General features: G+C 43.2%; 1 protein-coding gene across 2 annotated transcripts in view; it reads left to right on the forward strand.

The window, feature by feature from the left end:
* Alpk2 (alpha kinase 2) overlaps positions 1-25,695 on the forward strand; it is a 128,319-nt gene that overhangs the window by 41,205 nt on the left and 61,419 nt on the right. The window contains exons 4-5 of one of the 2 annotated variants that reach the window (XM_076912551.1): positions 1,477-1,619; positions 2,085-3,181. In XM_076912551.1, coding sequence (XP_076768666.1) covers positions 1,477-1,619; positions 2,085-3,181 — 1,240 coding nt within the window. Of the gene's footprint in view, positions 1-1,476; positions 3,182-25,695 lie in introns of both variants that reach the window. The other variant, XM_034518393.2, reaches the window with a different exon arrangement.

Consider the following 25,695-nt stretch of genomic DNA (forward strand, 5'->3'; position numbering starts at 1 on the left):
GAATTTTAAATAGAGTTCTCAGGATCCCTCTCCCTCCCGCCATCTTTGTTTTGTTTGAAATGGGCTCTTACTCTATAGCCCAGTGTGCCCTTGAGCTTTCTGCCATCCCATGTCTTACCCTTCCCACTGCTAGAGTCACAAGTGTGAACCACAGTGGTTGTCAGGATGCTCCTACACACCTCTGAGGAACTAAAGGCGACTTGGCCTTGACATTTCACATTCTTGAAGAATACTCTGGCAAAGAGTTTCTGCTTCATCCAGACTTGAATAAGTGTGTGAAATAGGCTGCTGCCTTAAGCTCACCTCCCCAAGCTGCTATCCCAGGCAGAGTGTAGGTCATAGCCAAGGTCAACGCATCTAGAAGCTGGTCACCACCCAAATAAGGCATCCTTGAAGTTCTTTCTGACTAGCTTCACTCCAAGCTCCCATGACCGAAGGCTCATGAGCATATGGTGGGCAAGGAGGCAAAGGACTTCCCTCAGAAAGAGAGGGTGAAGGACTCAGACTATAGTATCTGGACGACATCTAACTGTCTAACTCACCCCTCTGGAATTAGGTAACCGTATATATTTTACATAGGAAACAGTTGGTGAAAAGTCTAAGCATTTCATCTAAGCCCAGGCTAGACCCTCCCCCCCCCAGCTTTCACTTTCTGAATATATAGCCTCTAAGCTGAATGATACACAGTACAAAATCAGCCATATTACAATACAGCCAAATACCTTATACAACTGCACCAAGCTATTATTGGGACTGCAAGGCCTTCAGAAGGATCCACACAGGGGATGAGTCAGGGAGACATGTCAGATGCAGGCTCCATGTGACTCCAATCAATACAGACGAGTCACAGGAGTGCTGTCCCTCTTGGAACAGGGAGTACAAGCTCAGCTTGATTCAGAGTTCTTCCATGTTGGGCCAAAGCAGGACACCTGCCTTGATCTGTTAGTCAAGGTGACATGCGGACACAGGTTTCCAGCCAGTGGAGCTCATGGCTGTGTGTTAGATTTTTTAGTCATGTTAGGGAGGAAATGGCACCAACCTTCCTAATACAACCCCACTGGGATGATGTTAGAGTTTCTTGCCAAGAAACACCACTTCTTGGAGGGAAGAACGGAAGGTGGAAATGACATAATTATATTAGTCTCAAAAAAAAGTAAGACATTATTATTATTTTTTAAAGCTATGTGCCTTCTTGGTATAGTCTTTAAAAAGGAGCCCCTGTTTTCAGTACTGTTTTAGAATGTCATGGTAGAATGATTTTATTACTACTGTATACAATGCCTTTGAAATTCACACACACACACACACACTGAAATTCATGAGCACTAAAGCTAACTTAAACAGCTAGATAAAAAAGTAAGACATAAAACAATTCCTTCTTAGTGTTTTTTGAGCTGGACATTTTCTCCAACAACAAGATGTGACAAATGTCAGTGGTCAAGCTCTTCCTCACTTACCTGTTTATCCTCTTCCTAGCTGTACCCAGAGCGACACTGCTGTTTACCAGGTCTCCGCAAGAAGCTGTGTGGGGATGATCTGCTGTTCAGCGTCCCTTGAGGTCCAGTGTCTGCGGGACCCACAGGTCTCTCCTGATCTAGGACACGACAGAGATGTGGCTGGTAAGCGTGAAACAGAGATACGTGGAGAAGACAGCATAAATCACACGGAAGAGAAATTGAATCTTTGTAAGAAAGAAGAAAGTGTGGCCCCAGGGGCTTGCATGTCAGCTGATTCCTTCCCCGACAAATTCAACCATTTGAATTCACCCCAGATAGTGGCCAGTGGTGACTCTGGTGCTTCCAATTCTGAAAATCCCCAAGATGTTAAAGAGATAAGACGAAGGCCAGAGCCTTTCAATTCAGATAACATGCAAGAAAATTCCTTTAATTTGAATAATACTATTGAAAAACAAGATGTATCCCAGTTCAGAACAGTGCATGCCACTGTGCCAGAATTAATTGATGATGGCCTAGGATACGAAGTATCTAACGAGAGTATCACCCCTAGTCATCAAACCCCCAAAGCACAGAAATACATCAGTTTCAGTCTTCCACTGCAGGAGGCAACCCTGTGTTCTTACCCAGGTGACAGCAACTCCATCAACATGCAGCCGGAACCCCAGATTTCCAGCGAAGACTCTGACAGTGACTATGAACTTTGCCCAGAGATAACCCTAACCTACACGGAGGAGTTTTCAGATGATGACCTGGAGTATCTGGAATGTTCCGATGTTATGACGGATTACTCTAATGCGGTTTGGCAAAGGAGCCTGCAGGGGACTGACCGAGTTTTTTTATTAGAAAGCGATGACGAAGAGATGGAATTCAATGAGTATGGTCAGGGTGGGTGTGAGCATTTCTTCAGTGAAATGGGTTGTGGGCCTCAGGTGTCGGGTGGCATGTGGCCTATGAATGTCGCCACTGGCTTCTGTAGTTATCACTCACAACCCCAGGAAGTAGGGGTCAGGAGCAGCGGAACCTCCAGGCATAGTCCGTTACCCCTGCATTCAGAAATGACTCTTACCCTGGGACCTCACCAGGATGGAACAGCTAAGATGACAGAACCGGGGAGGGCTCCACTCCCTACTGCTCCTGAGGCTGTTGAAAATGATTGTTCAGGAATTCGGGGAGAAACCAGAGACAACCCTGAAGCAGGAGAGGAATTCTCCAGGGACTATCTACAGACCATGGATAAGGCAGAGACGGAGGCATCGGTGAAGCCCTTGTCTGGGGGCTCAGATAAGGCAGAGGTGAAGCAGGGTTTGGAAAGTCTGGCTGGGGAACACTCAGACGCAAAGTACCCAGGCAGCAGGAAGGCAGCCCTGAGACCCACCAGGGCGAGGCGGCCCGGAATGAAGGCAAATGCCAAGAAGCAGCTGCTGAAAGACAGTGCCCCCAAAGGCACTCTTGATCCCCTCCCCAAGGAACCGACCAGGCAACCCTTAGCTGGGAGCAGTGGACTAGAGTCTACACACACGGAGGCAGGAGCAGGTCCTGGATGGGATTCCCACTTCCACGAAGAAGTGTGTATCCAACTTCCTGCAGAGGAAGACTCCAAAACCCCTCGACCACCAGCAGACCCACTTTCAAAGGAAGAGGACAGCAGCTTCCAGGGAGGAGAGGCATTGTTTGATAAATTCTTTGAAGCAAGCCAGATTCCAGACCAGACTGACCACCTTCAGGTAAGACCCGCTTTTGAAAAACTACGAGAGAAAAGGTGGTGTGTGTGTGTGTGTGTGTGTGTGTGTGTGTGTGTGTATGCATGCATGCATGTTTTCTTCACACTGGTAATTTTTATACTATAATGTAAATCAAAATACCTATTCCGGTGCTGTCGGGGTACTTGCAAAAGACAGCTGCTGTTTCTGCAGTGAGGAAGGAAATCTGGCTTTGAAAAAAGGCCCAGATAAACCCTAAGCTATCCTAATTATAGCATAAGAGTCGTGGGGGTAAGAGCCTCTAATGGGGTTCTGGACAGCTGGAAAAAGAAACCTGATATTTTGCCTGTTGCATGTGTTTTACTAGGTAGGCTGTGCTCGCTGCTCTCAAACCTTCTGAAGTAAAAGTAAAGGTGTAGCCTTTAAAGGGAGGGGGAACCCATTCTTTTTGGTCACTTTTTTCAGACTTTGAAAACAGTTGACTTCAGCTTTAGTCAGAACTTGTAACTCGAGTGTCAGGATTCCAGCGGGATTGAAAAAACTTACAGGATCCACTTGCCACGATGGAGAATGTTGATCTTGCCGTGCGATAGGGGGCTTTTGATTAGATGTTTGCTTTATTTTGCTTTCCTTAGACCACAGAGTATAAAAGAGGACAAGAAAATGCCAAAAGGAAAATGTACTATCCCCTACTAGTAATTTGGGTATGATTTTAGTGTTGATTTGAAAGAGACAGAATTATAGGAATAGTTAATGCATGAAAAATACTAGGTTTTATTTACCACTTGCATTTTTAATTATATAGTTTAAAACAGGTTCTAGGAGAGTTTTGGACTGATTGTGTACTGTGGTTGAGATTTGACTTTGGAAACAAATGTCTTTAGAAATGCCTGTATATATGTTTGTCAGCATGCATCTATCTATCTATCTGGATATCCGTCTGTCCGTCCGTCCGTCTGTCCGTCCGTCTGTCTGTCCATCTCCACTCTTACTATTTTACCCTTTTTATATACCTCTTGTTATCCCTTCTCCCTAGATCTGTAGAGAAGCTCACATTCTGTACTACCTGGAAATCTATAGCTGGAACCTGGTACTATTTAAATAAGGGTTTAGTCTTGAAGTGTCAGTGATAACCTCTTCCTGTCAGTAAATGCAGCATGTCTCTTTCTGGTTACAAGTGCCCGATCTTCTCCAGCTGAGCAACCCTCTACAGTGGTCTGTGCAGCTAGAACGTATTTCCTTATAGATTACCTTTTCTAATCGAGGATGCGGCCACCACAAGCTGGCTCACGTGGAGTAAGCGAAAGAAGGGAAGGGGATGTTTGGCAATTCTGGCTTTAGACTCATCCCTGTGAGAAGTAGGCGCTAGTCCTGTTAACTGCAGAGAGGAAGGAAGCGACCCCTGCTTTCCTCAGGTTTATGTCCTGACCTGAATTGCAGATAAGCAATTCAGTAAGTTCACTGCTTTATTGAAACTGCAGCTAAATAAAACGGCTAGTCTTTGGGGCCAAGCCCACCATGGGCCATCTGTCTGTCAGAGCACTTTGTGAATCCACCAGACCTCGACTGCCTGCTGGTTTGTAGTGTGATTAGGTGATCAATGAATATCATGACTTTCTTGTTTAGAACACCCACTGAAAAATTTGCATTTTCTGCAGGGAGTGGGCCTATGCATCACCTTGCACTGGTCAGTAGCAAAGCTGACTTTTTACACAAGGGTCAGCTAGAAACTCAAATGGAAACTGGTCCACTCATGAGCAATTCTGTGAAGCCTTAAGCAAAAGTGGGATTTTGTATCAGTGATATTTCTTCTCTTTAGATTAAAGCCAGAAGATTTTCCCCTCTGGGATTGGCATATGTAAAAACACTGATTCTGATTCTTTTACTCTTGTGAAAAGCCCCTACTTAATTAGAAAAGATATATATAAATATACAAATATATATATATATTTAAAACACGGTCAACAGATAGTAAGTTATTACAGCAAATTTGATTCAGAAATATGGGAGTCACTGAGACCTTATATGATATGATGAAGGAAAAAATAATTTTTTTCTATAACTAAGTCCAGAGAATTTTAAAATATTCTCTGACTTTTGAGGCTTACATACCTAAGGATTTTTGAATAATTTAAAATCTTGTCTTAGGATTCATATTAATAACCTTTCCCGCCCTCGAGTCTAGACTGATCCACTTACCTTGAGCTGTTATTTTGTAGGAAGTGGATGGCATCTTATCAGTTAGTATTTCATCTTCATCTGTACATCAGGTTTAGTCTTCTAAGGAAAATTCCATGCCTCTAATTGCCTGTGTTATTTTGTAAGGGCCTCTTGTAAAGTATCTCTTGTCTAACACATGTGTGCCCAGGTGACTTTACTTTCTGTCTTCCCTCATCTCTTTCCCAATGCAAAGCCATCTTGTTAGGTGTTGTCTTGAAATAGTTACTGACCCAGGCTAGGATTGGAAAGCCCCCAGTTTCCCTACATTTATGGAAGATCCTGAAGCTCCTTCCAGTTTGGGAGTGGAAAATAGAGAAGGGTACCCCAGGCTAACTTGAATCCTCATCAAGGGTCACACCGCCAGATCCTCATCTTGGTTTTGAGCTCATGCTCTGAGCCACGGCCCGAAAATCCACCCATCTTAAGTTTCTTCCCCAGCCACACTGGAGTGAGCTACCCACGCTTTGAATTCAGAAGTGCTGTGTCTGCTTCACTTCGCCTCAGAGAGGTTTGCACTTCTTTTTGAGGTCCCAAGACTACCAGTGTACAGTTTGGGTGTGTAATCTCCGGTCCTGGGAGTGAAGAGTCTTGCTGACGAGAAACTAGCATTAATCATAGAAGGTGAGCTAGCTATATGGGGGGAGCTGCATTTGTTCAGTGTGCGTTGGACCAAGTGTTAGAGTCATGGCGCCCACGTAATAGGCACTCAACCATCAAGTGAGCAAGTAGGAGATTAACTGCCAGGTTAGGTAGGATTCTGATGAGTATTGATTACCTACCTCACTGTCTTTACTTTCCTGAGCACATTCTTCCCTTACAAGACTCTGCTATCAACCTTCCACAAACAGGATGCACTTCCGTGGGCTCTCCTAGTCCTGGTAATGGGTTGGTTTATTCTATAGTTCAGCCGCATAAACTAGGGATCGTGACCTCATAGTGAATATGGGAGTCAGGTAAAGTTTAACGATGGTAAAAGGTTACCAAGTATGTGACCAAAAATTAATTAAAAATCAAATACATTAATTACATTATGTACATTAATATAAATACAGGTATAATATATACATCGTATAATTATATTATATACATTAATATACCCCGTTACATCCATCAGGAGTGTTTATCACTGCAACAATGCAACTGGCCCAAGGAACTGGCCCAAGGAACTTCAGAGTTTTTACTGTATATATACAGTTTTCTGCTCGTATGGAAATAAGAATAAATATGGAAGCCACAACTTTTCATATTTCCCTACTCTTATAATTTTTCAGCATGAATGTATTAAATTAGTGTGTCTTCGGATTGTATTGTGCTATAATGTTTGGCCTTATTGACTTGAGTTTCATAAAAACAACAGCAACAACAACAACAACAACAACAAAAAACCAATGGGGACCGTGGTGGAGATGGCCCATCAGTAAAGTGCTTCTTGCACAAACGTGAGGACCAGAGTTTGATCCCCAGCCCCTGTGCAAAGGCTTGGGGTGCTTGTAATTCTAGCACTGGTGAGCTAGAGACAGAAATCTCCTTGAGGCTTGATGGCCAACTAGTCCAACTGAATCGACAAGCTCTAGGTTCAGTGAGACACGTCTCCAAAAGTGCAGGGCCAGAGAGATGGCCCGGTGGTTAAGAGCATATATTGCTCTTGCAGAGGACCTGGGATCAAGGTGGCTCTCAGCTCTAGGAGATCCCAAGCCTTTAGCCTCTGCAGGCACCTGAACTCTGCACATACTCCGTATCCCTCTCACATATGTATATATAATTTAACAATAATTAAAATGAATGTTAGAAGTATTACGGTGGACAGTGACTGAGGAAGATGCCTGATGTTGGTCTTTGAACTCCATACATGCACATACATCTTTCCACCTAAAAAGGAGTTGGGAGAGCAAAAAGCCTAAGAAGCCCATATGAACACACACAAATCCTTAAATTTTAGCTTGGGGTTGGGACAGAACATGGTTTTTTTTTCCAGGAGTCTTAAAAATAATTTTGCCACCTTGTATTACATATGTATGTAAAGTGGCAGTCTCAGCCTTGACAAGTATAAAATCAAAATAGCCACTAACTTTGAAGAACATTCAAGCTGCTGTCCATCTTGTATCAAATATCCAACCAGTATTTCATTACAGCCATCCCCTTAGTATGTCAATTTGCTTTTATTCTTTGTAACAAGGATAACACTGTAGATTTGCCAGAGGATTGATACAAAATATTTTTTCTTTATTGTGTATTATCAGTAAATGCTTGGTTTGTATATTTGTTTTATGTGTATATATATGTATATATGTGCATATTTTTATATGTATATATTTGCATATAAAATAAGTATACAAATCAAGCATTCTCTCTCTCTCTCTCTCTCTCTCTCTCTCTCACACACACACACACACACAAAATCATATACAATCTCTTGTGCTAAAAAGGAGTTGGGAGAGCAAAAAGCCTAAGAAGCCCAGTTTAGCTTCCACACCCTGCACCTTGATTCCCTCCTGAACACTAGTGATTAAAGTACAACTTTGGATTTAATGTCTTGGTGGACACATTCCTTGGGGAAATGGGCCTCTGATTGCTGGAGGGAGGGGTCTCATCCCTGGAAGGAGCATGTCTATAGGTGTCACTCCAGCAGGAAAGTGGCCAGTTTGTGGCCCATGGGTGATCTCAGGCCAGGTGGAGGAGCTGTAATCCTGGAGGTGGGGTTTCTTCACCTACATGTAGGATGGGGCTTGCCATCCTGCTGAATACTGGGCTGAGGCTTCAGAAGCGCTGGCAGGAGCTCAGACCACAGCAGCTGCTTCAAGGCCTCTTCTCTGTGCAGTCGCTGACTCAATGGGAGAGACCTCCAAATCCTTAGACGGGGGCCTGCTAATCCAGCAGGCGTCTAAGAAATAGGTATGCCAGCTGGTATCTCTCTGCAGTCTGCCTTCCTAACCTCAGGGACTCCTGAGAAAGGAGTAGCACCCAAGCAATACCAGTGTTGTCAGGTGGTGGGCAGGCCCTCTACAGCTGCAGACATCCACCTAGATGTGTCTCCCATGAGCAAAAGGGGGTACTATTAAACCGAGTGTGGGCTTGAACACTTGATTTGTTCACTGTCCTGCTATTTTCTATGATTATATAAACCCTTTCAGATTCTGTTTTTTTTCACCTGTAAAACAAACAGTGATAATATCACTGTAACTCCTGCTCCAGGAACTCCAGTACCCTCCTCTGGCTGCAGGGGCACATGTTACACACACATGTATGTAGGTACTCAGACATACACGTAAAATTATAAAAATAAAGAAATCGTTTTTTTTTTTAAGTATCTGCATATCTCCATAAGTTCGAGACAAGCCTGGTCCACATAGTGAGTTCCAGTCCAGCCAGGGCTATGGGTTTGGTGGCTTGTCTCAAAAAACAAAATGAAATTAAAAAATACAAACAAAACCATCTACGATGTCTGAAGGATTCAAGTTTATATGTTATGTGTCCAGTGCAATTAATAAGTAATGCTATTACTATTCTTATTTTATTACTTATCTCTTTTTTTTTTTTTTTTGTTTTTGTTGTTAGATTTGGGCCATGTTAAGGATTGAATCTAAGGCTTTGCATACAGTAAGCAAGTACTCTGCTACTGAACTGTGTCTCCATTCATGGTGCTGGTTTTACTGAAGACTTCTTGAGGGCCAGCTCCAAAGGTTTTCATACTGGTATTTACTGAATTTTCTTGAGACACCTGTATGTGTATTCACATAAGAAATGATTCAGAATAGCTTTATAAAGACCTCTTGGTCTCCATAGAATACTTACCTGTACCCACATTCCCCTTGCTTCCCTCTCCTTCTCTCTTCCCTGGTGACTGCTGATCTGTCCTCCAGTCCTAAAATCCTATACAGATCCAATCAGAAAGTATGTAATCTCCTGGGAATGTTTTCCCTTAGCACAATTCCCAGAGATTCATCCAAGTTGTGTTTGTCATGAGTACCACATTTGTTAAGTTCTTACTTCTCTGAGACCAGTGTTGTTGCTCTGTTTTCATTCCCAAATGCTGTATAAAAATACTTAGACAAAAAGCAATTTAGGGGAGATGGGATTGTTTTGATTTACAATTCCATGTCACAGGAAAGTCACACTTAGAGCAGGAAGTCATATCACATCCACAGGCAAGAGTAAGTGAATATGTACAGCTCGCTTGCTTGCTTATATTCAGTTCCATTTCTTTGCTCGCATACAATTCAGCACTCCTTGCACAGGGAATGGTGCTGCCCAGAGTGGGCTGAGCCAGAAGGATGGAAAATTCCACGCCACCATGAGCTAGCTATACAGTAAAGTCAAGGATGGCCTGAACATATAATAACCCTGTCTAAGAAAGTCCCAACAAACCCCCAAACCCAAACTAAAACAAAATGGTGATTGAGCAGTTCTCAACATGTGAGTCTTGATTCCTTTGGAAGTGACCCTTTCACAGGGGTCACCTAAGACGATCAGACGACACAGCTATTTACAATACAATTCAGAACTGTAGCAAAATTACAGTTATGAAGTAGCAACAAAAATAATTTCATGGTTGGGGGTAGGGAGCTTACAACATGAGAAACTGAATTAAAGGTCACATCATTAGGAAAGTTAAGAACCACTGTGATAGACACATAAAGACACAAACCTTGAAGTTTACATAGTGCAGTACCTACTAAGTAATAGATCTCTGTCTGCCAACTGCCTCCTTCCCCAACTGGGCCCCAGTTGAACTGCAGCTGTTCATCTCCTGTGCTAAGCAGATTTGAACCCATAGAAGTATGTGTAAAACTCACTGTACATCTGAGTGCTTGGGAGGCAACACAAAAAATAGGCATATCTAAGTTCTAAATCTGTGTTGACTGACCTGCAACAGGCAAGGTGCATTGTAAGTCTCCAGCAAATAATTCTGAGCACCAGGAAGGCAGGAGAAATGAAAACAGATTCCTAAACTTTGCAATACAGGTCAAGCTACACTGCAGAACCATGTGTAGTACCTTCTGAATACAGAGGTCCAAGTTGTGCCCTAGAGATTCTGATATTAGTGCACTAGTCCTATGGTAGGGCTTCGGCATGGGTGCCCTGATGGAAGTTCAGCTAGTTTAAGACACATCCTGGAAAGTCTTGAAGCCTATGTGGAGTGAATGCCAGGGTCATTCTGGGGGCTCTAAGTTCAATCCTGCTGAACAGAGGTGTGGAGACCAGAAGGATAGATTATTTAGTACCACTTTTCTAATGATGGTAATGGGATTGTCCACTTGGAGCAGGCCTCTAAAGGACAGCAGCCAAACAGGACAAAACAAGATACAATAAGATACAATAAGGTACAATTAGATACAGTAAGATACAATTAGATACAATAAGATACATTGAAACAAGGCAAAATCTCTCATACCTAGGCTGGACAAGGCAACCAAATAGGAGGAAAATCGTCCCAGGAGCAGGTAAAAGAGTCAGAGATACACCCACTCCCACTATTAGGAGTTCCATAAAACCACCAAGCTAACATTCGTGACACAACATACAGAAGAGCTAGTGTAGACCCACGTGGGCTCCGTGTTTGCCACTTCCGTCTCTGTCAGTCCATATGAGTCCTGCTTAGTTGATTTGGTGGGCCGTGTTCTAAAGTCCTTCATCCCCTCTGACTCCTAGAATCTTTCCTTGCCCTCTTCTACAGGGTTCCCCTATCTCTGAGGGGGGGACCCAATGGAGACCCCTGATTTAGACCATCTTTCTCTCTCTCTGCATAATCAGACTTACATTTTTAGTAAGTTCCCTGAGCGGCTCTTGAGAGCAGTGTTGTTTAGAAGCCATGTGTTTAATTAGGCAGATCCAGGGTGACTACTGCAATTTGGGGTGTTTCTGTAAAAACTGCCCAGTATGAAAACACCAATGGGAAGACTGGGGCTTGTAAAGCTTAATCTTTCGCCCTCAGAAGAGTAAGAGCCCCTCACCTGTCTGTGCGACTGAAATAAATACAGACCCTGGTTTATTGTCACTAATCCAGAACAGGTGTGCCATTTGCAGCTGAGTTTATTTTAAGGAGTACACTAACAGGGATTTGGCTGGCAGCAGGGGAAGCTGGTAAGAGAAGGGTCATTAGGCCTTGAGGGTCCCCATAACTCTCACTGCTGTCTTTGGTTGGAGCTAGATGCTAGAAACAAGCTATATTGGCTTTTTTGTTTTGTTCTGTTGCTTCTCTGTGACTGAAGATGAGCTTGCATCTTTAAAGCAAGATTGGGGAAAGGGCATTAAATTAACGGATCACAAGTAGAGAGGTGATAAATCTGTGGTAATCAGAGCAGTGTGCTGGCAGCTACCAAAACATAGGTGAGTCGATATGAATAGAAAATATGGGTTTACAATAAAAACAGCCTTTTGGCTATTATGAAATATCAATATATTGAACACTGGCAACTAGGCATCATGCAGGAAAATAGAAACACACCCCAATAGACACCAAACTATACAAATATTTTTTTAAAAAGATAAATAAATGCACAGCATATAGAAAGGACCTATGATCAGTAAGGAGGAGGAGATACCGTGGTTCCTGGCAGCTAGGAATACCCAAACTTTGGAAAGATATTTTACCCATCCAATAAATTAAAATTTATGAGGCTAGAGAGATGCCTCGGTAGTTAAGGTCACTTGCTCTTCTTCTGGGGTACTGGGGTTCAGTTCTTAGCACTCACATCAGGTGGCTCACAATTCTAGCTCTAGGGGATCTGACACCCTCTTCTGGCCTCTGCATATATGTGGAATACACACACACTCACACAGAGGGGAAGGACAGATAGGCACACACATACAGAGACAGACAGACAGACACAGACAAACAGACAAACAGATGTGGAGAAAGACAGAGGGACAGAGACAAAAATTGTTTTTGAAAAATCTTGAAGGATGAGCCTATAGGTTGAGATACAGGGATGTAGGCATATGGCAGCAGCTGTGTAGTTTGGCATAGCTAAGAGGACTGTTGCCTATGATGGAACAGTTTCACTTCCCATGCACCCACACAGTCTGTGACATTCAGGCTATGGAGTTCAGCAGGTGCATCCAAGCTTTTGCTATTGTGACATAATGCCATCATGTGCAAAGTTCATGATCAGAAACTGTGACTAAGTTACAAAACAAATAATAGATCACAAAACATCTCATACTGTTTTAAATAAGTTTAGGATTTAGTGTTTGTGCTCAAACACTAAATCCTAAGCTTATTACAAACTTATTAGAAGTGCTTTCTGTTTGATGCAGCCATGTGTGGGGGCCATAGGTTAGATATGCCTGAAAGGCAATGTTGAGAGAAATGTCTAAACAGACTATATATAGCCCTTTCAAATGATGGACACATCACAATTTAACATAGATACATTGCAAAGTAACACATACCACACGGTACGGTGTGTGTCCCAAAGTCAATCTGTCATAGTATTTGTTATACCAAGTACAAACAAGTGCTGGGGGTGGGGAGGAGCAAGAAACCCCTACACACATCTGGGAGAAATACCAACTGGTATAGCCACTATGGAAATCAATGTGGTTCCTTTTAAACTATACAGTGACCCAGCTATATAGTCCTGGTGTGGTGGTTTGAATAGGTTTGGCCCCCATAGATTCATGTGTTTCACTATTTGTCATAGGGAGTGGCATTAGGAGGTGTGGCCTAGTTGGAGCAGGTGTGGCCTTTTTGGAGTGGGTGTGGCCTTGTTGGAGTTGGAGTGGGTGTGGCCTTGTTGGAGGATGTGTGTCACTGTGGGGGTGGGCTTTGAGGTCTCCTAGGCCCAAGCTCTGCCCAGTGTGAAATCAGAGTCTCCTCCTGGCTGCCTTCAAGTCAAGATATAGGGCTCTCAGCCCCTCCAGCGCCATGTCTGCCTGAATGCTGCCATGCTTCCTGCCATGATGAGTATGGACTGAACCTCTAAAACTAAGCAAGCCCCAGTTAAGTGGGTTTTTTTTATAAGAGTTGCTTTGGTCATGGTGTCTCTTCATAGCAATGAAGCCCTAACTAAGACACCTTAGTATGAACCCAAAAGACAAATATGATTAACTTTTGGGAAGGAGGTAAGAATTCAATGATAGGAAATAGTAATAATGTTTTAATATTTTAAGGAGATGGAATTAATTTTTTAGATAAGTTTTCCCTACGTAGATCTGGCTTGCCTAGAGTTTACTAAGTAGACGATGCTGTTCTTGAACTCACAAAGATCCTTTTGGTTTTTGCCACGTAAGTACCAGAATTAAAGGGTTGGATTGTTCCACTGTGCTCAGCTTTTCTTTAGAAACAGAAACAAAACTTGGAGCGGAAAATCCCTTCCTTCTCTTCTTCTTCTTCTTCTTCTTCTTCTTCTTCTTCTTCTTCTTCTTCTTCTTCTTCTTCTTCTTCTTCTTCTTCTTCTTCTTCTTCTTCTTCTTCTTCCTCCTCTTCCTCTTCCTCTTCCTCTTCCTCTTCCTCTTCCTCTTCCTCTTCCTCTCTCTCTCTCTCTCTCTCTCTCTCTCTCTCTCTCTCTCTCTCTCTCTCTCTCTGTTCTGCATGCCTGTTCTCCAAGCAGTTCTCCCTGGCTAGTCTAGAAAATTCTCTGAATAGCTCATTTCTTGCAGATCATAAGCCAAGTCTTTTATTTTCCACATCAATCCAGTCATTTACTCCAGGTTTCCTTTGGATTATCTTATGAATCAGCATCCCATGGCCCCAAACGCTTACTTCTTAGGAGATAGCAAATACACATTTTCTTTCTTTCTTTCTTTCTTTCTTTCTTTCTTTCTTTCTTTCTTTCTCTCTCTCTCTCTCTCTCTCTTTCTTTCTTTCTCTCTTTCTCTCTCTCTCTTTCTTTCTTTCTCTCTTTCTCTCTCTCCCTTTCTTTCTTTCTTTCTTTTTTTCTTTCTTTCCTTCTCTCTCTCTCTCTCTTTCTTTCTTTCTTTTTTTTGTTGCCACTTCATTCATTGTTTTTATTTGCAGGAGGAACTGAAACAAAAATTTAAGGGTGTTTTTTTTCTCCCCTAAACATGGGTCATTCAAGTAAAACCAACCTAACTATTGAAATTAGCAAAGTAAAGGGAAGTATGCACAACCCAAGAGTGAAGGCTGGGGGAGGAGGGTGAAGTTAGCATCCAACAGATGCAAGGATGCAGTGGTTCACCTGCTGGGGACCGTGGCCCCAGAAGGCAAGTACAAGGACCCATTAATGAGGATGCCCTTTCAACATCTGAAAATGTTTCAACTCAAAACATAAGGTTAAAAAAGAGAAAAAAATGAAAACCCCCAAAACACAGAACTCCACAGAGGCCCCAGCCATAACTACCATCTTTAATCAATCGTAGGCATTTCTTTTCATTTTATAAAAAGATTAATAAAAAATCTTGAAAAAATTATTTTCTCATCTTATATTTGTAAAGATAATAGAATTCAGAAGTTTCTTAGGAAAAAAAAAAAGAATGCATCTTCCATTTACACATTTAGATCTGTCTACCTCTGTTAAGCAAAGAAGATAAACTAGCTGGTGGGACCACATTCTGAAACTACCATTTCCACCTCACTTGGGCCTAACCTTGCTCTGGGCTTCACAACTGTCTGTAACTCCAGCTCCAGAGGGTTCACCACCCTCTTCTGTCCTCCAAGGGCATTGTGTACAGGTAGTGCACATACATCTACGAAGGCAAAGCACACATAAAATAAAAATAAAGCCTAACAAAAATTTAAAATGGACAAAGTGACTGTCTTAGTTAGGGTTTTATTGCTGTGAACAGACACCATGACCAAAGCAACTCTTAAAAGGGACAACATTTAATTATGACTGGCTTACAGGTTCAGAGGTTCAGTCCATTATCATGGCAGGAAGCACAACAGTGTCCAGGCAGGCATGGTGCTGGAGAAGGAGCTGAGAGTTCTCATCTTGATCTGAAGGTGACCAGAGTCACAGAGCACTAGGAGACCTCATAGCCTACCTACATAGTGACACATTTCCTCCAAAAACATCACACCTATTCCAACAAGGCCACACCTCCTAATAGTGCCACTTCCCATGGGCCAAGCTTATTCAAACCACCACAATTCCCAAGCAGTTCATGAAAAGATGCAAATTTGCCAATCTCCTTCCTCCTTCCCGTTGTCCCGTGTTCCTTTTCTCAATCTTCAGAGATTGTTCTGAAAGCTTTGGTAGCACAATAAGCCCGTGAGCAGTCAGGTTCGCTACTGCCCAGCTGGTGGGTGTGCAAATAGGCGTGCCATTTCTGGCTGCCGAAGAGGCAATTTTTATCAATATCTTTAAAATGTGAAGGGTGGCTTAGTAATAAGCCTAATAAAATTATCAGACCAACAGAGCCATCACAGTCTTTAAGAGTTTCATATGTGTCTAGTTTGTAGCAGAGTTAGTCTTAGCAGCCCTAAGTTCTTATGGATGAAAATGTTAAAACTATGTTCCTGGAGTGACATTTAAATGGCAGCTGAACGAACATCTTCTTGAAATAAATGCATTTACTAGAACCAAGGAGCAAGTCAGACGTCCTGACTTAGGACGTTAGTTGTATGGTTAGGAAGACTCCATGACAACATCATCCCCAAAATGTCTTTTACTTTATTTTTTAAAAATGCTTTCTACACATAATTTTTCTTTAGGGGAGGAGGGAAAGAGGGTGGGGATTGAGATGACTTCCTAATGTCTATACCTGGTCAGAGTTTGCATTGAAGACGGAAGAAACAAGTATTGCCATCAACTGCACAAAAATATGCATTCACCCTTGTATGGTCCCAGGCTCAAAGAGGGTAACCAACATGACCAGAGCATATGAATTTTAAGTGGCAAAAGGAAATTTTGGAAAATTCAAGTTCTGAAGACAGCCAGATCCAGAAAGAGTGCAATCTGGGATTGATCATGGCCCCAGTGAATTCTCACTGGAGGGGAACAGTATCATTCAAGTAGAAGGATCCTATTGACTGGCCCATTTAGGAAGCGACTTAGTTGTTTCTAATGCTGAGAATACTGCCTGCCCCACAGTTCCTGATCCACCAGTTGCTAACAGCTCTCCACTGCCCAAGAGCCTTCCTTGTGATCTGGAGGCTGCTTGGCCACACCCACCAGTACATTTGGGAGCTGCATATGAATCATTAGATAATATCTTAGTCCCCCCTTCTCTGGGGACTAAGGCAATACCTACAATGCCCTCTGCTCTCTACAGTGGCATGTTCATTCATGACTATATACCAGCTGTGTTTGTTTTTCTGTCTCACGCCCTGTTGCCCCATGTTTTCTGGGGTCAACTCCCAAACAAACTGCATCTAATTCCTTATATCAGGACCTGCTTTTGCCAGGGAGGGATTCTAAGGAAGACTTCCTAAACTCTCTCCTGAGGGCTGAATCTTCCATAACCTAGAATACTGGGGGTTTCCCTTTCTTTGTGATGGGGTTTCATGTAGACTAGATTACCTTAGACTCATTGTGTAACTGAGAATGACTCTGAACTCCTGATCCTTCTGTCTCCACATCCTGGGCACTGCAATGGTAGGCATGTACCACTATCCCCTGTTATTTGGTGCTAGGGATGGAGCCCATAGATCCATGCATTTTGGGTGAGTACTCTGTCAATTGAGCTACATCCTCCCTAACCCTATGAGGGTACTCCCTTCAAAGAATTGACCCCGAAGGATGCTGGCCCACTCATGCGTATCCAATGTCAGTGTTTCTTATTTCATAACCATTTTGATATTCTGATCTCCCATATGACTGTGTAGCTGTTATTTCTAGCCTCCTCCCTGTTTTATAGCTCTTTTCCCTGACTTTAGAGTCTTTGCAGTAAATCCCTCCCCCTATGACAGTATGCTGGGTTGTGTCCCAGCTGGATTGTAAATTCCTTGTGAGTAAGAGTTAGGGTTTATTGGGCACAACCAGTACCTGTCAGTGAGAAGAGATGGGTAAATACTGTGCTGAAAATCACCGTAGGATTCATGGGTCCACATAGTAAAAGGCTGTTACATCAGTTTCAGAACCTTTGTAAACAGCCACCACCAAAATATGCATCAGAATCATATTCATTTGTTTTAAGCTAGAAAGTGGTATAAATATTATAATAGCAGTTTATAAACCACTTAGACCACTCTAGGGCATGAAGTCACTGAGAATTAGGACCTGAAAAGTCAGTATGTAAATTCTTCAAAACTCAGATTGAGAGGGTCTTAGTCACTGTTCTATTGTTGTGCAAAGATTCCATGACCAAGGCAACTCAATTTGATTGGATGCTTGCCTACAGTTTTAGAGGCTCAGTCCATTATCCTCATGGTGGGGAGCATGACAGCATGCAGGCAGACATGGTGCTGGAGAAGTAGTTGAAAAGTAGGTACATTCTGATCTGTAGGCAGAGATAGATAGATAGATAGATAGATAGATAGATAGATAGAGAGAGAGACAGAGAGACGGAGACAGAGATAGACAGATATGGACTGGGCCTGGCCTAGGCTTTTGAAACCTCAAAGCCCACCCACAGTGACACACTTCCTTCAACAAGGCCACACCTCTGTATCCTTCTAATCCTTTCAACTCCCTGTTGACTAAACATTTAAATATGTGAGCATGTAGGGGGCCATTCTCATTCAAACCACCACAGAGTAAATTCTCCAACAAAACCCCTGGATTCCTTTTCTGTATGAAATGAAAGCTGCAGACTTCAGCTAAGAGACCCACCAGCCAGCAGACTGTCCAGGCCCATTTTACTTCCTGGTAGCTGAATAATGCCCTCAAAGGTGGCTGCAGTCCTCATAGGCCATGAAGATGTCACACTATGCTAGGCAGAAGAATGCCAATGAAACTGAGGGAGTTGAGTTGGAGATGATTTTGAACTTTTGGGGGTGGGTCTGTGCAATCACTAGGATCCTTGTAAACAGAAGAAAAAAATGAGAGAAAGGGTCAGAGGGAAATTTGGAGATGCTGTTTTGCTAACTCTAAGGTAACGAAGGTACCATGTACCAATAACTGATTGCCTGCTCTCCCTAGAGGTTGGAAAAAGAAACAGAATGTTTCTCCTGGGAAGAACACAGCCTTGTGGACCCCTGGACTTTAGCTCACCCATGATGGATTTCTGACCTCTAGAATTCTAAGATAATAAATCTTACTTTTTTCTTCTTCATTTCCAAGACAGGGTCTTCTGTAGGTGTGGCCCAGGCTGACCTTGAACTCTTGATTCTCCTGCTTCTGCCTCCTAAGTGCTAGGATTATAGGTAGACACCAAAATGCCGGTGAGCTTTTGCTTTTCAAGGATTGGTGAATTATTTCAATCTGAGTTTTGAGGAATTTACATACTGACTTTTCAGGGGCCTTTAAAACACTATGTCTGTGGTAACTTGTTAACCAGCCACCAGAGACTGCTACAGATGGATCTGAAAAAGGAGGCATGATGCCTTGCTTTGGATTTTACTTTCAGGCATCAGAGGAGTCATAGTTTTGGGCTTAATCTTGCACAGAAAGGAAAACAAGTCTACCTTGGATAGGGCTGACTTGGTTTTTGGGATTGAGACATCTCAAAAAGGAAGGCCGTGCCCAATACCTCCACAACCAACAGCTCCAAGACAGGTGGTGGTTTTCAGGACACTGCTTAGACCACCCTCAGAGCTCCAGAGGCACTGTTCTCAGGAAGAGTGGGCCAGAAGAAAATCTTCATGTAAGGCCATATCCAAATTCTGTCTTCTGGGAAGCAGAAAAGTGGATGGAGAAGGAGCAATGGAAGCTGTGGTTGGGCAGGTGGCCTCTGGGCAGCCGTCCCCATAGTTGCCAGCCTCCTCATCACTGACGTTTCGTGTGGGGATGTTCACTGGACAGTTGGCCTTCGAGGTGTAAACTGTCTGTGTAAGCATCTCTGGACAGCAGCAACCCTGTACCTCCTACCCTAGAAGTGAATCTTGAAATTGTCTTCAGACAGTTGCTTGCCACACATCTCCATGGTTAAAGGAGAAAAATCACCTCGTGCTGCTGAGCGCTGGCTAAATTCTGTCTCCCTCATCAGGGACGAATAGAAATGAAAACAGATGCTTCTGTTTTAGATTATTAAATCAGGTCTGTCCAGTAAAAACGGATGCAAGCCACATATGTAATTTTTTGATAAGTACATTCGTAACTTGTATAGCCATGGACACTATGTAATCCCAGTCTGTCTTCATTATTCGAAGGGAGCTCCCCTGTTGGGTATGGGTTAGAATTAGAAGTTCAGCCCTGACTCTGGTAAACTCTATCTCCTGTCTCTGTGCATTTTCTTCTCTTGTATGTCTCATATAAATGGAATACAGTGTGTGGCTTTGAGAGTGTGCTTTCCTTCACTAGGTGTAGTGTCTCCAAGGGTCATCCATGTGAAAATATCCACTGTATTTTTTTTATATGGCTGTCCATGGATTTGATGCATATGTCTTAGTCCTTTTGTTATATGGGCATTTGAATTACCGTCATTTATTGAATTACTCTGAATGAACATTCACATAGTAGTTTTAGGGTATGCATGTTTTCAGGTCTTTTAAGTGCCTTGGATTAGAACTGTTGGGTAGGGCTGGAAAGATGGCTCAGCCGTTAAAGCCTAGGTTCACAACCAAAAATGTAAGAACTGTTGGGTAACTCTACATAGCATCCGAGAAACTTTTATATTTATTTTCAAGTGAGCTGTACAGTTTTTATATTTCTATTAGGGATCTGTTGAGAGTTGTACAAATGTAATTTGTACAAATTTTGTACAATTTTGCAAAAAAAAATTGAAGACTTTTTTTTTTGGAAATGACGAAGATACAGTAGACTTTAACCATTTTTTGAACTCAATATAATCATGATATTATTTTTATATGTAGTCCATATGAAAAGTACTAAATGAGGTATTTTACATCTTCCTTGCTGGATCATCAGAATGTGGCATTTATTCTATACCTGCATCCTGTCTTAATTAGATGCTAGCTGTCCAGTTGGAAACACTTGGTTTGTATCTGTCATTCATGCAATTATCAGTTGAAAGTGTAATTTTATATATCTGAAATGTTACAAACCTACTTGAAAAATTTCTAAGCAGAACCACAAACACCAGTGTTTTAAGTTCACAGAAGCATTGATTAAGACTGAATAAAATTCTAATTCGGTTCCTTTGTCGTGTAGGTACTTTTCAAATGCTTACTAATGACATCTGACCAGAGGCTGCTGGATCACATGGCCCATCTTCATGATATTTCTGTTACTGTGATTTGTTTGTTTGCTTTTGTTTCTGTGTTTGAGACAAGTTCTCTGTAGCTATGGCTGTCCTGGAACTTACTGTACAGCCCAAGCTGGCTTTGAACTCACGGAGATCTGTCTGTCTCTGCCTCCTTAGAATGGTGAAATCAAAGGTATGGGCACCCATGCCCAGCTGTTACTGTGATTTCTAAGAATGGCATGTTACTTCAGGTCCTGGCCTTGGTTTTATTTTCTCTGCAGTGATCTCCCTTCTGCCCTCACTCCCTTTTTAAGTGGACCTTACCTTAGAGCAGCTGTAGTTTAAAGCAAACTGAGTAGAAAGTATAAAAAGTTCCCAGAAGGTCTTACCCTCTCCCCACGTTCGCCCTAGGTACAGCCTCCCCTGTTGTTCAGGCTGGTGAAGCTACAGGCTACGCCATTGCCATCCAGGGTTCACAGTGTTTCTCGGGGTACACTGTTTTATTAACTTTTAATTAATTAATTAATTAGTTTTTTAATGACAGGGTTTCTTTGGGTAACCCTCACTTTCCTGAACCTCCTATAGACCAGGCTAGCCTTGAACTCAGGGATTTGTCTGCCTCCCTCTATCTCCTGAGTGCTGGGATTAAAGGAGTGCACCACCGCTTCCGACAGGGCTCACTCTTGATGTGAATCCTAGGGGCTTAGCAATGTGCAATAGCCTGTAGCCACCACTATGATTTGTGCTTCTGTTCTACAGGTCAGCTTCCTATATGCTATGCATTCCTAGCCGTGTCTACTGATCTTATGCAAATGTCAAGCAGCAGCACCGTCACTGAGACGCCTCTGGTCTTCTAGCCCTCAGTTCTTGACCTTATTTGTAATGACCAGCACGGACTATGGCAGCTCTTGCTGCCAAGGCTTAGGCGTCCCAGTTGGCATCCTGGCAGCTGTGCAGCTTGTTGGGCAAGCTCCACTGTGTCTCTTCTATCATTTTAAAAACAACATGCCACCCTGCCCCAGGGCTGTCTATCAGGTTACCGGCAAGCTACAGGACAAAGGAGGACACATTCCGGTGGACTTTGAGGTCACAGATTATTGGTTTGGGGAAGTCAGATTTGGAAGAGCAGGAGAGGGATGGGCTTAGGGTTGGGGATACGTTTTGTCCTGTATTCTTTTATCATGCCAAGTGATGTGCAGAGGTGGAAACACCAGCATTGTGTCCCTCTATCACCAGGGACAGGAATGTGTAGTTTGTAAGGATCATGCAGGAGACTTCCTCTTCTCCCAAGGGCAGTGTTACCAAGCAGCATCTGCCTCAGCAGGTCTGGGAAGGCCTGGGGTGTGTTCTTAACAAACTCCCAGGGATTTCCAGTGACTGTGCTTTGAGTAACAAGGCTTAGGGCTTTCCCCAGAAAGTATTTAGCCTGACCTTCCTCTTCCAGCCCCCAGCTTCCTCCATCAGGCTCAATCGCCCAGTTACTAATCAGAGATGCACGTGATGTGGGTGCAAAGACGTGCTGGGGACTGTGCTAAGCCCTCTGTTTGGGTGAGCTCATTTCTTCTTCTCAACTGCCCCATGAGATAAACCCTGCCCTTCTCCATCTCTGCAATGGGGCTCTTGCTTTGAGCAGAGTCCACCTGACTCCCAGTCTCCCACTGACTTGAGGAACAACCCTAATTCCATCTTAGGTATAGCTTCCTTGACTCTCTTTGGAAGTAAAACTCATCAGTTAATTGGGTCCCCTCTGATGAAGGAGTAAGAAGGCACATATTTGCCACCTTGTATCCTTTCACTGGATGCTACATTGTAATGGACGGCTGCTTGGGACCGGGAGCAGGCTATTAGCTTCTGCATTGTTGTGATGATGTACCTGACCCCCCCCCCAAAAAAAAAAAAAAAAAACCCAAAACATAAGGGAGGAAAGGCTTATTTTGGCTCATGGTTTAGTAAGATTTCAGTTCATCATGATGGAGAAGGCAGGGAGAGATTCATGGCAGAGGAAAAACCCAGGGGATGATTCATGGACCAGGAAGTGGGAAAAGGCCAGAATCAGGGGATGAGGCTAAACCTTCAGAGGCCTGTTCCTAGTGATCTGTTTGCACCAGACAGGACCCACCTTGTAAAGGACCCACAGGCCTCCAAAAATTGCCATCCACTGAGGAACACGCTTTCAAAACATGAACCTGTAAGGTGCAGTTCAGCTCCAAATGGTAACAGTGTATATTACTCATTTGAGTCTATTTGAGTGGTTAAAAAAAAAAAACAGTAACAAAACAAACAGACAAACAAAAACCAAGCTTACAATGCTCGTAGATAGAACCACAATCCAATGGAGTTGGATCCGTTTCCAGGACAAGTACTTAGGGCAGGAGTGATGTAAGAGGCCCCACCCTGGCCACTACCTCATAAGGCCAGTCTACTATTCTCCACCAGGTGACACATGACAGAAATGATAACACCACCTTGTTGGAGAGGCGTTTCAGAGAGTGGGAGGCCTCTATAGTAACAGTTCAATGAGTGGGAAATGTTGGTAAACAGAGCTGTTCGTGGCCAAGTGTGATAACTTCTGCCCATCAGGCAGCTCCACCATGGGTCCTAATTGCACACTGCTCATCCTTTGTGTACTGAATATTAATAAGGAAGATAAAACCATATAGGATGAGATATCTTCATTTGGGCATTGTGGGTACCCAGATGTGACTCAAACCCCAATACCATCTCATTAACCTAAGCTGGCTGCTGCGATTGTAAAAAAAGAACAAAACAAAAACAAAAACGTGAATTTGAACACAAATTCTAAAGCAGTGGTGGTTCATTACTTCTGGATCCACACACCACGAGAACCTAATTGCTAAGGAGAGTTTATAAGGAGCGCCTCTGCCATAGACAGTGTTTACCGAACAGATAAACTCCTGATGGAATTAGCTGTATCTATAGAGAATGCTCATGTTAGAGTAATTTAGGGGAAGGCAAGGACCAGTTAGCTGGAACGTGATGTGCATAGAAATGATAACGCAAGGAAGGTTGGGATAGAGGCTGGTAGGGCCTTGGTGATCTAAAGTGTGGGAAGACACCTGGTCAAATGCTTAGCACAAGTAAGCCATTCCAGCTCTGTTCCAAATGCCTTTGGAGACCAGCCCCAAAGCCTTCTTTTACTTCAGACATGTGCACAGCATTCTATGGTCCTACCTAGTTTCTCTAGGTACAGTTAAATAATTAACAAAGGAAATTTAGGTGCCTATACAGCAAACCACACAGAAGTCACTGGAAAAAAAAAAAAAAAAAACCCTTGAGTAACACTTAGGTGGAAGAACTATTACAGCAGGTTGAAGGACCATTTGAGCCACACCCTTTGCAGATTGCATGGAGAAATCACCTGAGTTTATTATAGATCCTCACACCCACAGAGTAGGGCAAGATGCCTAAGCACTGCCCTTGAGCTGTTGGTATGCTTAGGTCACTGATGAGAGGTGACTGCTGTCCTGACCCCAGTCCTTCTTGTGCTCATGCAACAGATATGTATGGGCTACCCGATAGGGTTAGAGATGGTTGTATGTGGTAGGCATGCAACAGTACGTAAAACGTAAAACCAAGTCCCAACTGTGGGAGAAAGAGGCTTTATGGACACAGGAATGTCCTGCAGCAGCAGCTCAGGATGCACACTGCAAGTGCTGACAGTTCAGGAGAGGAAGCAGAGGTTACAGAGTGAGGGGATGGGGGTGGGGGGCTGCTCTTAGGAAGGGCACCCGGCCTCTTGAAGCTCTAATCTCTGAAAAAATTTTAAGTTCCTCTAAGTTGGTCCCAGAGCCTGATAGTCTGGAATGTTGGTTGATTTTCTTCTAATCTTATCTCTGACGATAAGAAATAACTTGCCTATCTACTCGAAGAGAGGCAGAGTGAGAAGGAAAGCCAAGGAGAGAGACCAGGGTATAACATAATTCAACATGGGTGTGTAAAAGTTGTGTCACACTTTCTGTAGGCTCTCACTGTTCCTCAAATCCCCATATTCCCCTTGCTCGGACTTCTGCATGGTGATTCCACGGGAGCCATCTTGACTGCAGGAGGACTCTCAGGGGTGGAAGTGATAACACAAAGTTTGATGGAGGACAAAGAAGATGTGGAGTTCTTGAATATGCTAATCATGTGCCTTGGTGTGTTCCACCTTTATGGGGACCCAGAAACTTACAGGATTAGCTTGTAAAATATAAATAGATTTGAGCCAAGAGAAAGTCAAAAAACAGCAGGAGAGACTGCTATCCTGGGTGCCAGGGCCTCATCCCAGATATCTTTGTCAAAGGGACAAGGACCAGAGAAGGCCAAGAAGACACAGGAAGGTAGTAGCATCATCCTCTTGGTTTGTATCATGTGCCCGTTTGTATCTGTTAACTGGCTGGATGCTTAAGGCCAGATGCTCAGCTTTGCTGAGCCTCTGAGAAGGAAGGTGCAGAAATCTGCAGGCCTATGGCTGATATGAAGGAGCAGAGATGCTGGTCCTGTCAACCTCAGACAAGATCCTTAAGTGATTCAGAAGCTGGGGATGCTGTACCACTAGGAACACAGAGTTGGCATGCAGCTGGGAAGGGGGAATGCCACACCAGTTTTGAATATCTACTCAGATATGCTACTGTGTAATGATCTGGGTTACAGAAACAGAGTTTGGTGTAGAGTGTATGGTGACAGAGACCAAAACAGACCATGAAGTTCATCCTATCCAATAGTGATGTCATATCTGATAGACTTCCTGGGGACCCTTCAAGCCAAGATAAAAAAGAGTCAATTTTCTTCTCTTACATCTGGGTATATCTCCTGATACAAGCAACTTCTGGGTTTACCAGATGTACCACGTAACACTTGAGGACAAGGACTGAGTTGTCCAGTGCTTCCCTCACAGCCCCAGAGGTGACTGCTTTGGCAATACATTTATTTCACAGTATGCTAAGAATTGAACATCAGTCCTTTGAAGAGTGCTTTATAATCAGTCCTTCTGAGCCGATTCCAGAGCGTGAGTCTCCATGCATTCTTAGTCTTAACAAGGCTCCAATCCTATGGTCCTCCCCACAGAGCATCTCCCGAGCTGGAATCTCTGAGCTGGAATCTTTGGTCTATATTTGTTAAAACGTTACAACAAACTGGGTTCCTTAGTACAAGAGACAAGTATCTCATGTATT

Source organism: Arvicanthis niloticus, chromosome 14 (assembly GCF_011762505.2).
Source record: "Arvicanthis niloticus isolate mArvNil1 chromosome 14, mArvNil1.pat.X, whole genome shotgun sequence".
NCBI lineage: Eukaryota > Metazoa > Chordata > Mammalia > Rodentia > Muridae > Arvicanthis > Arvicanthis niloticus.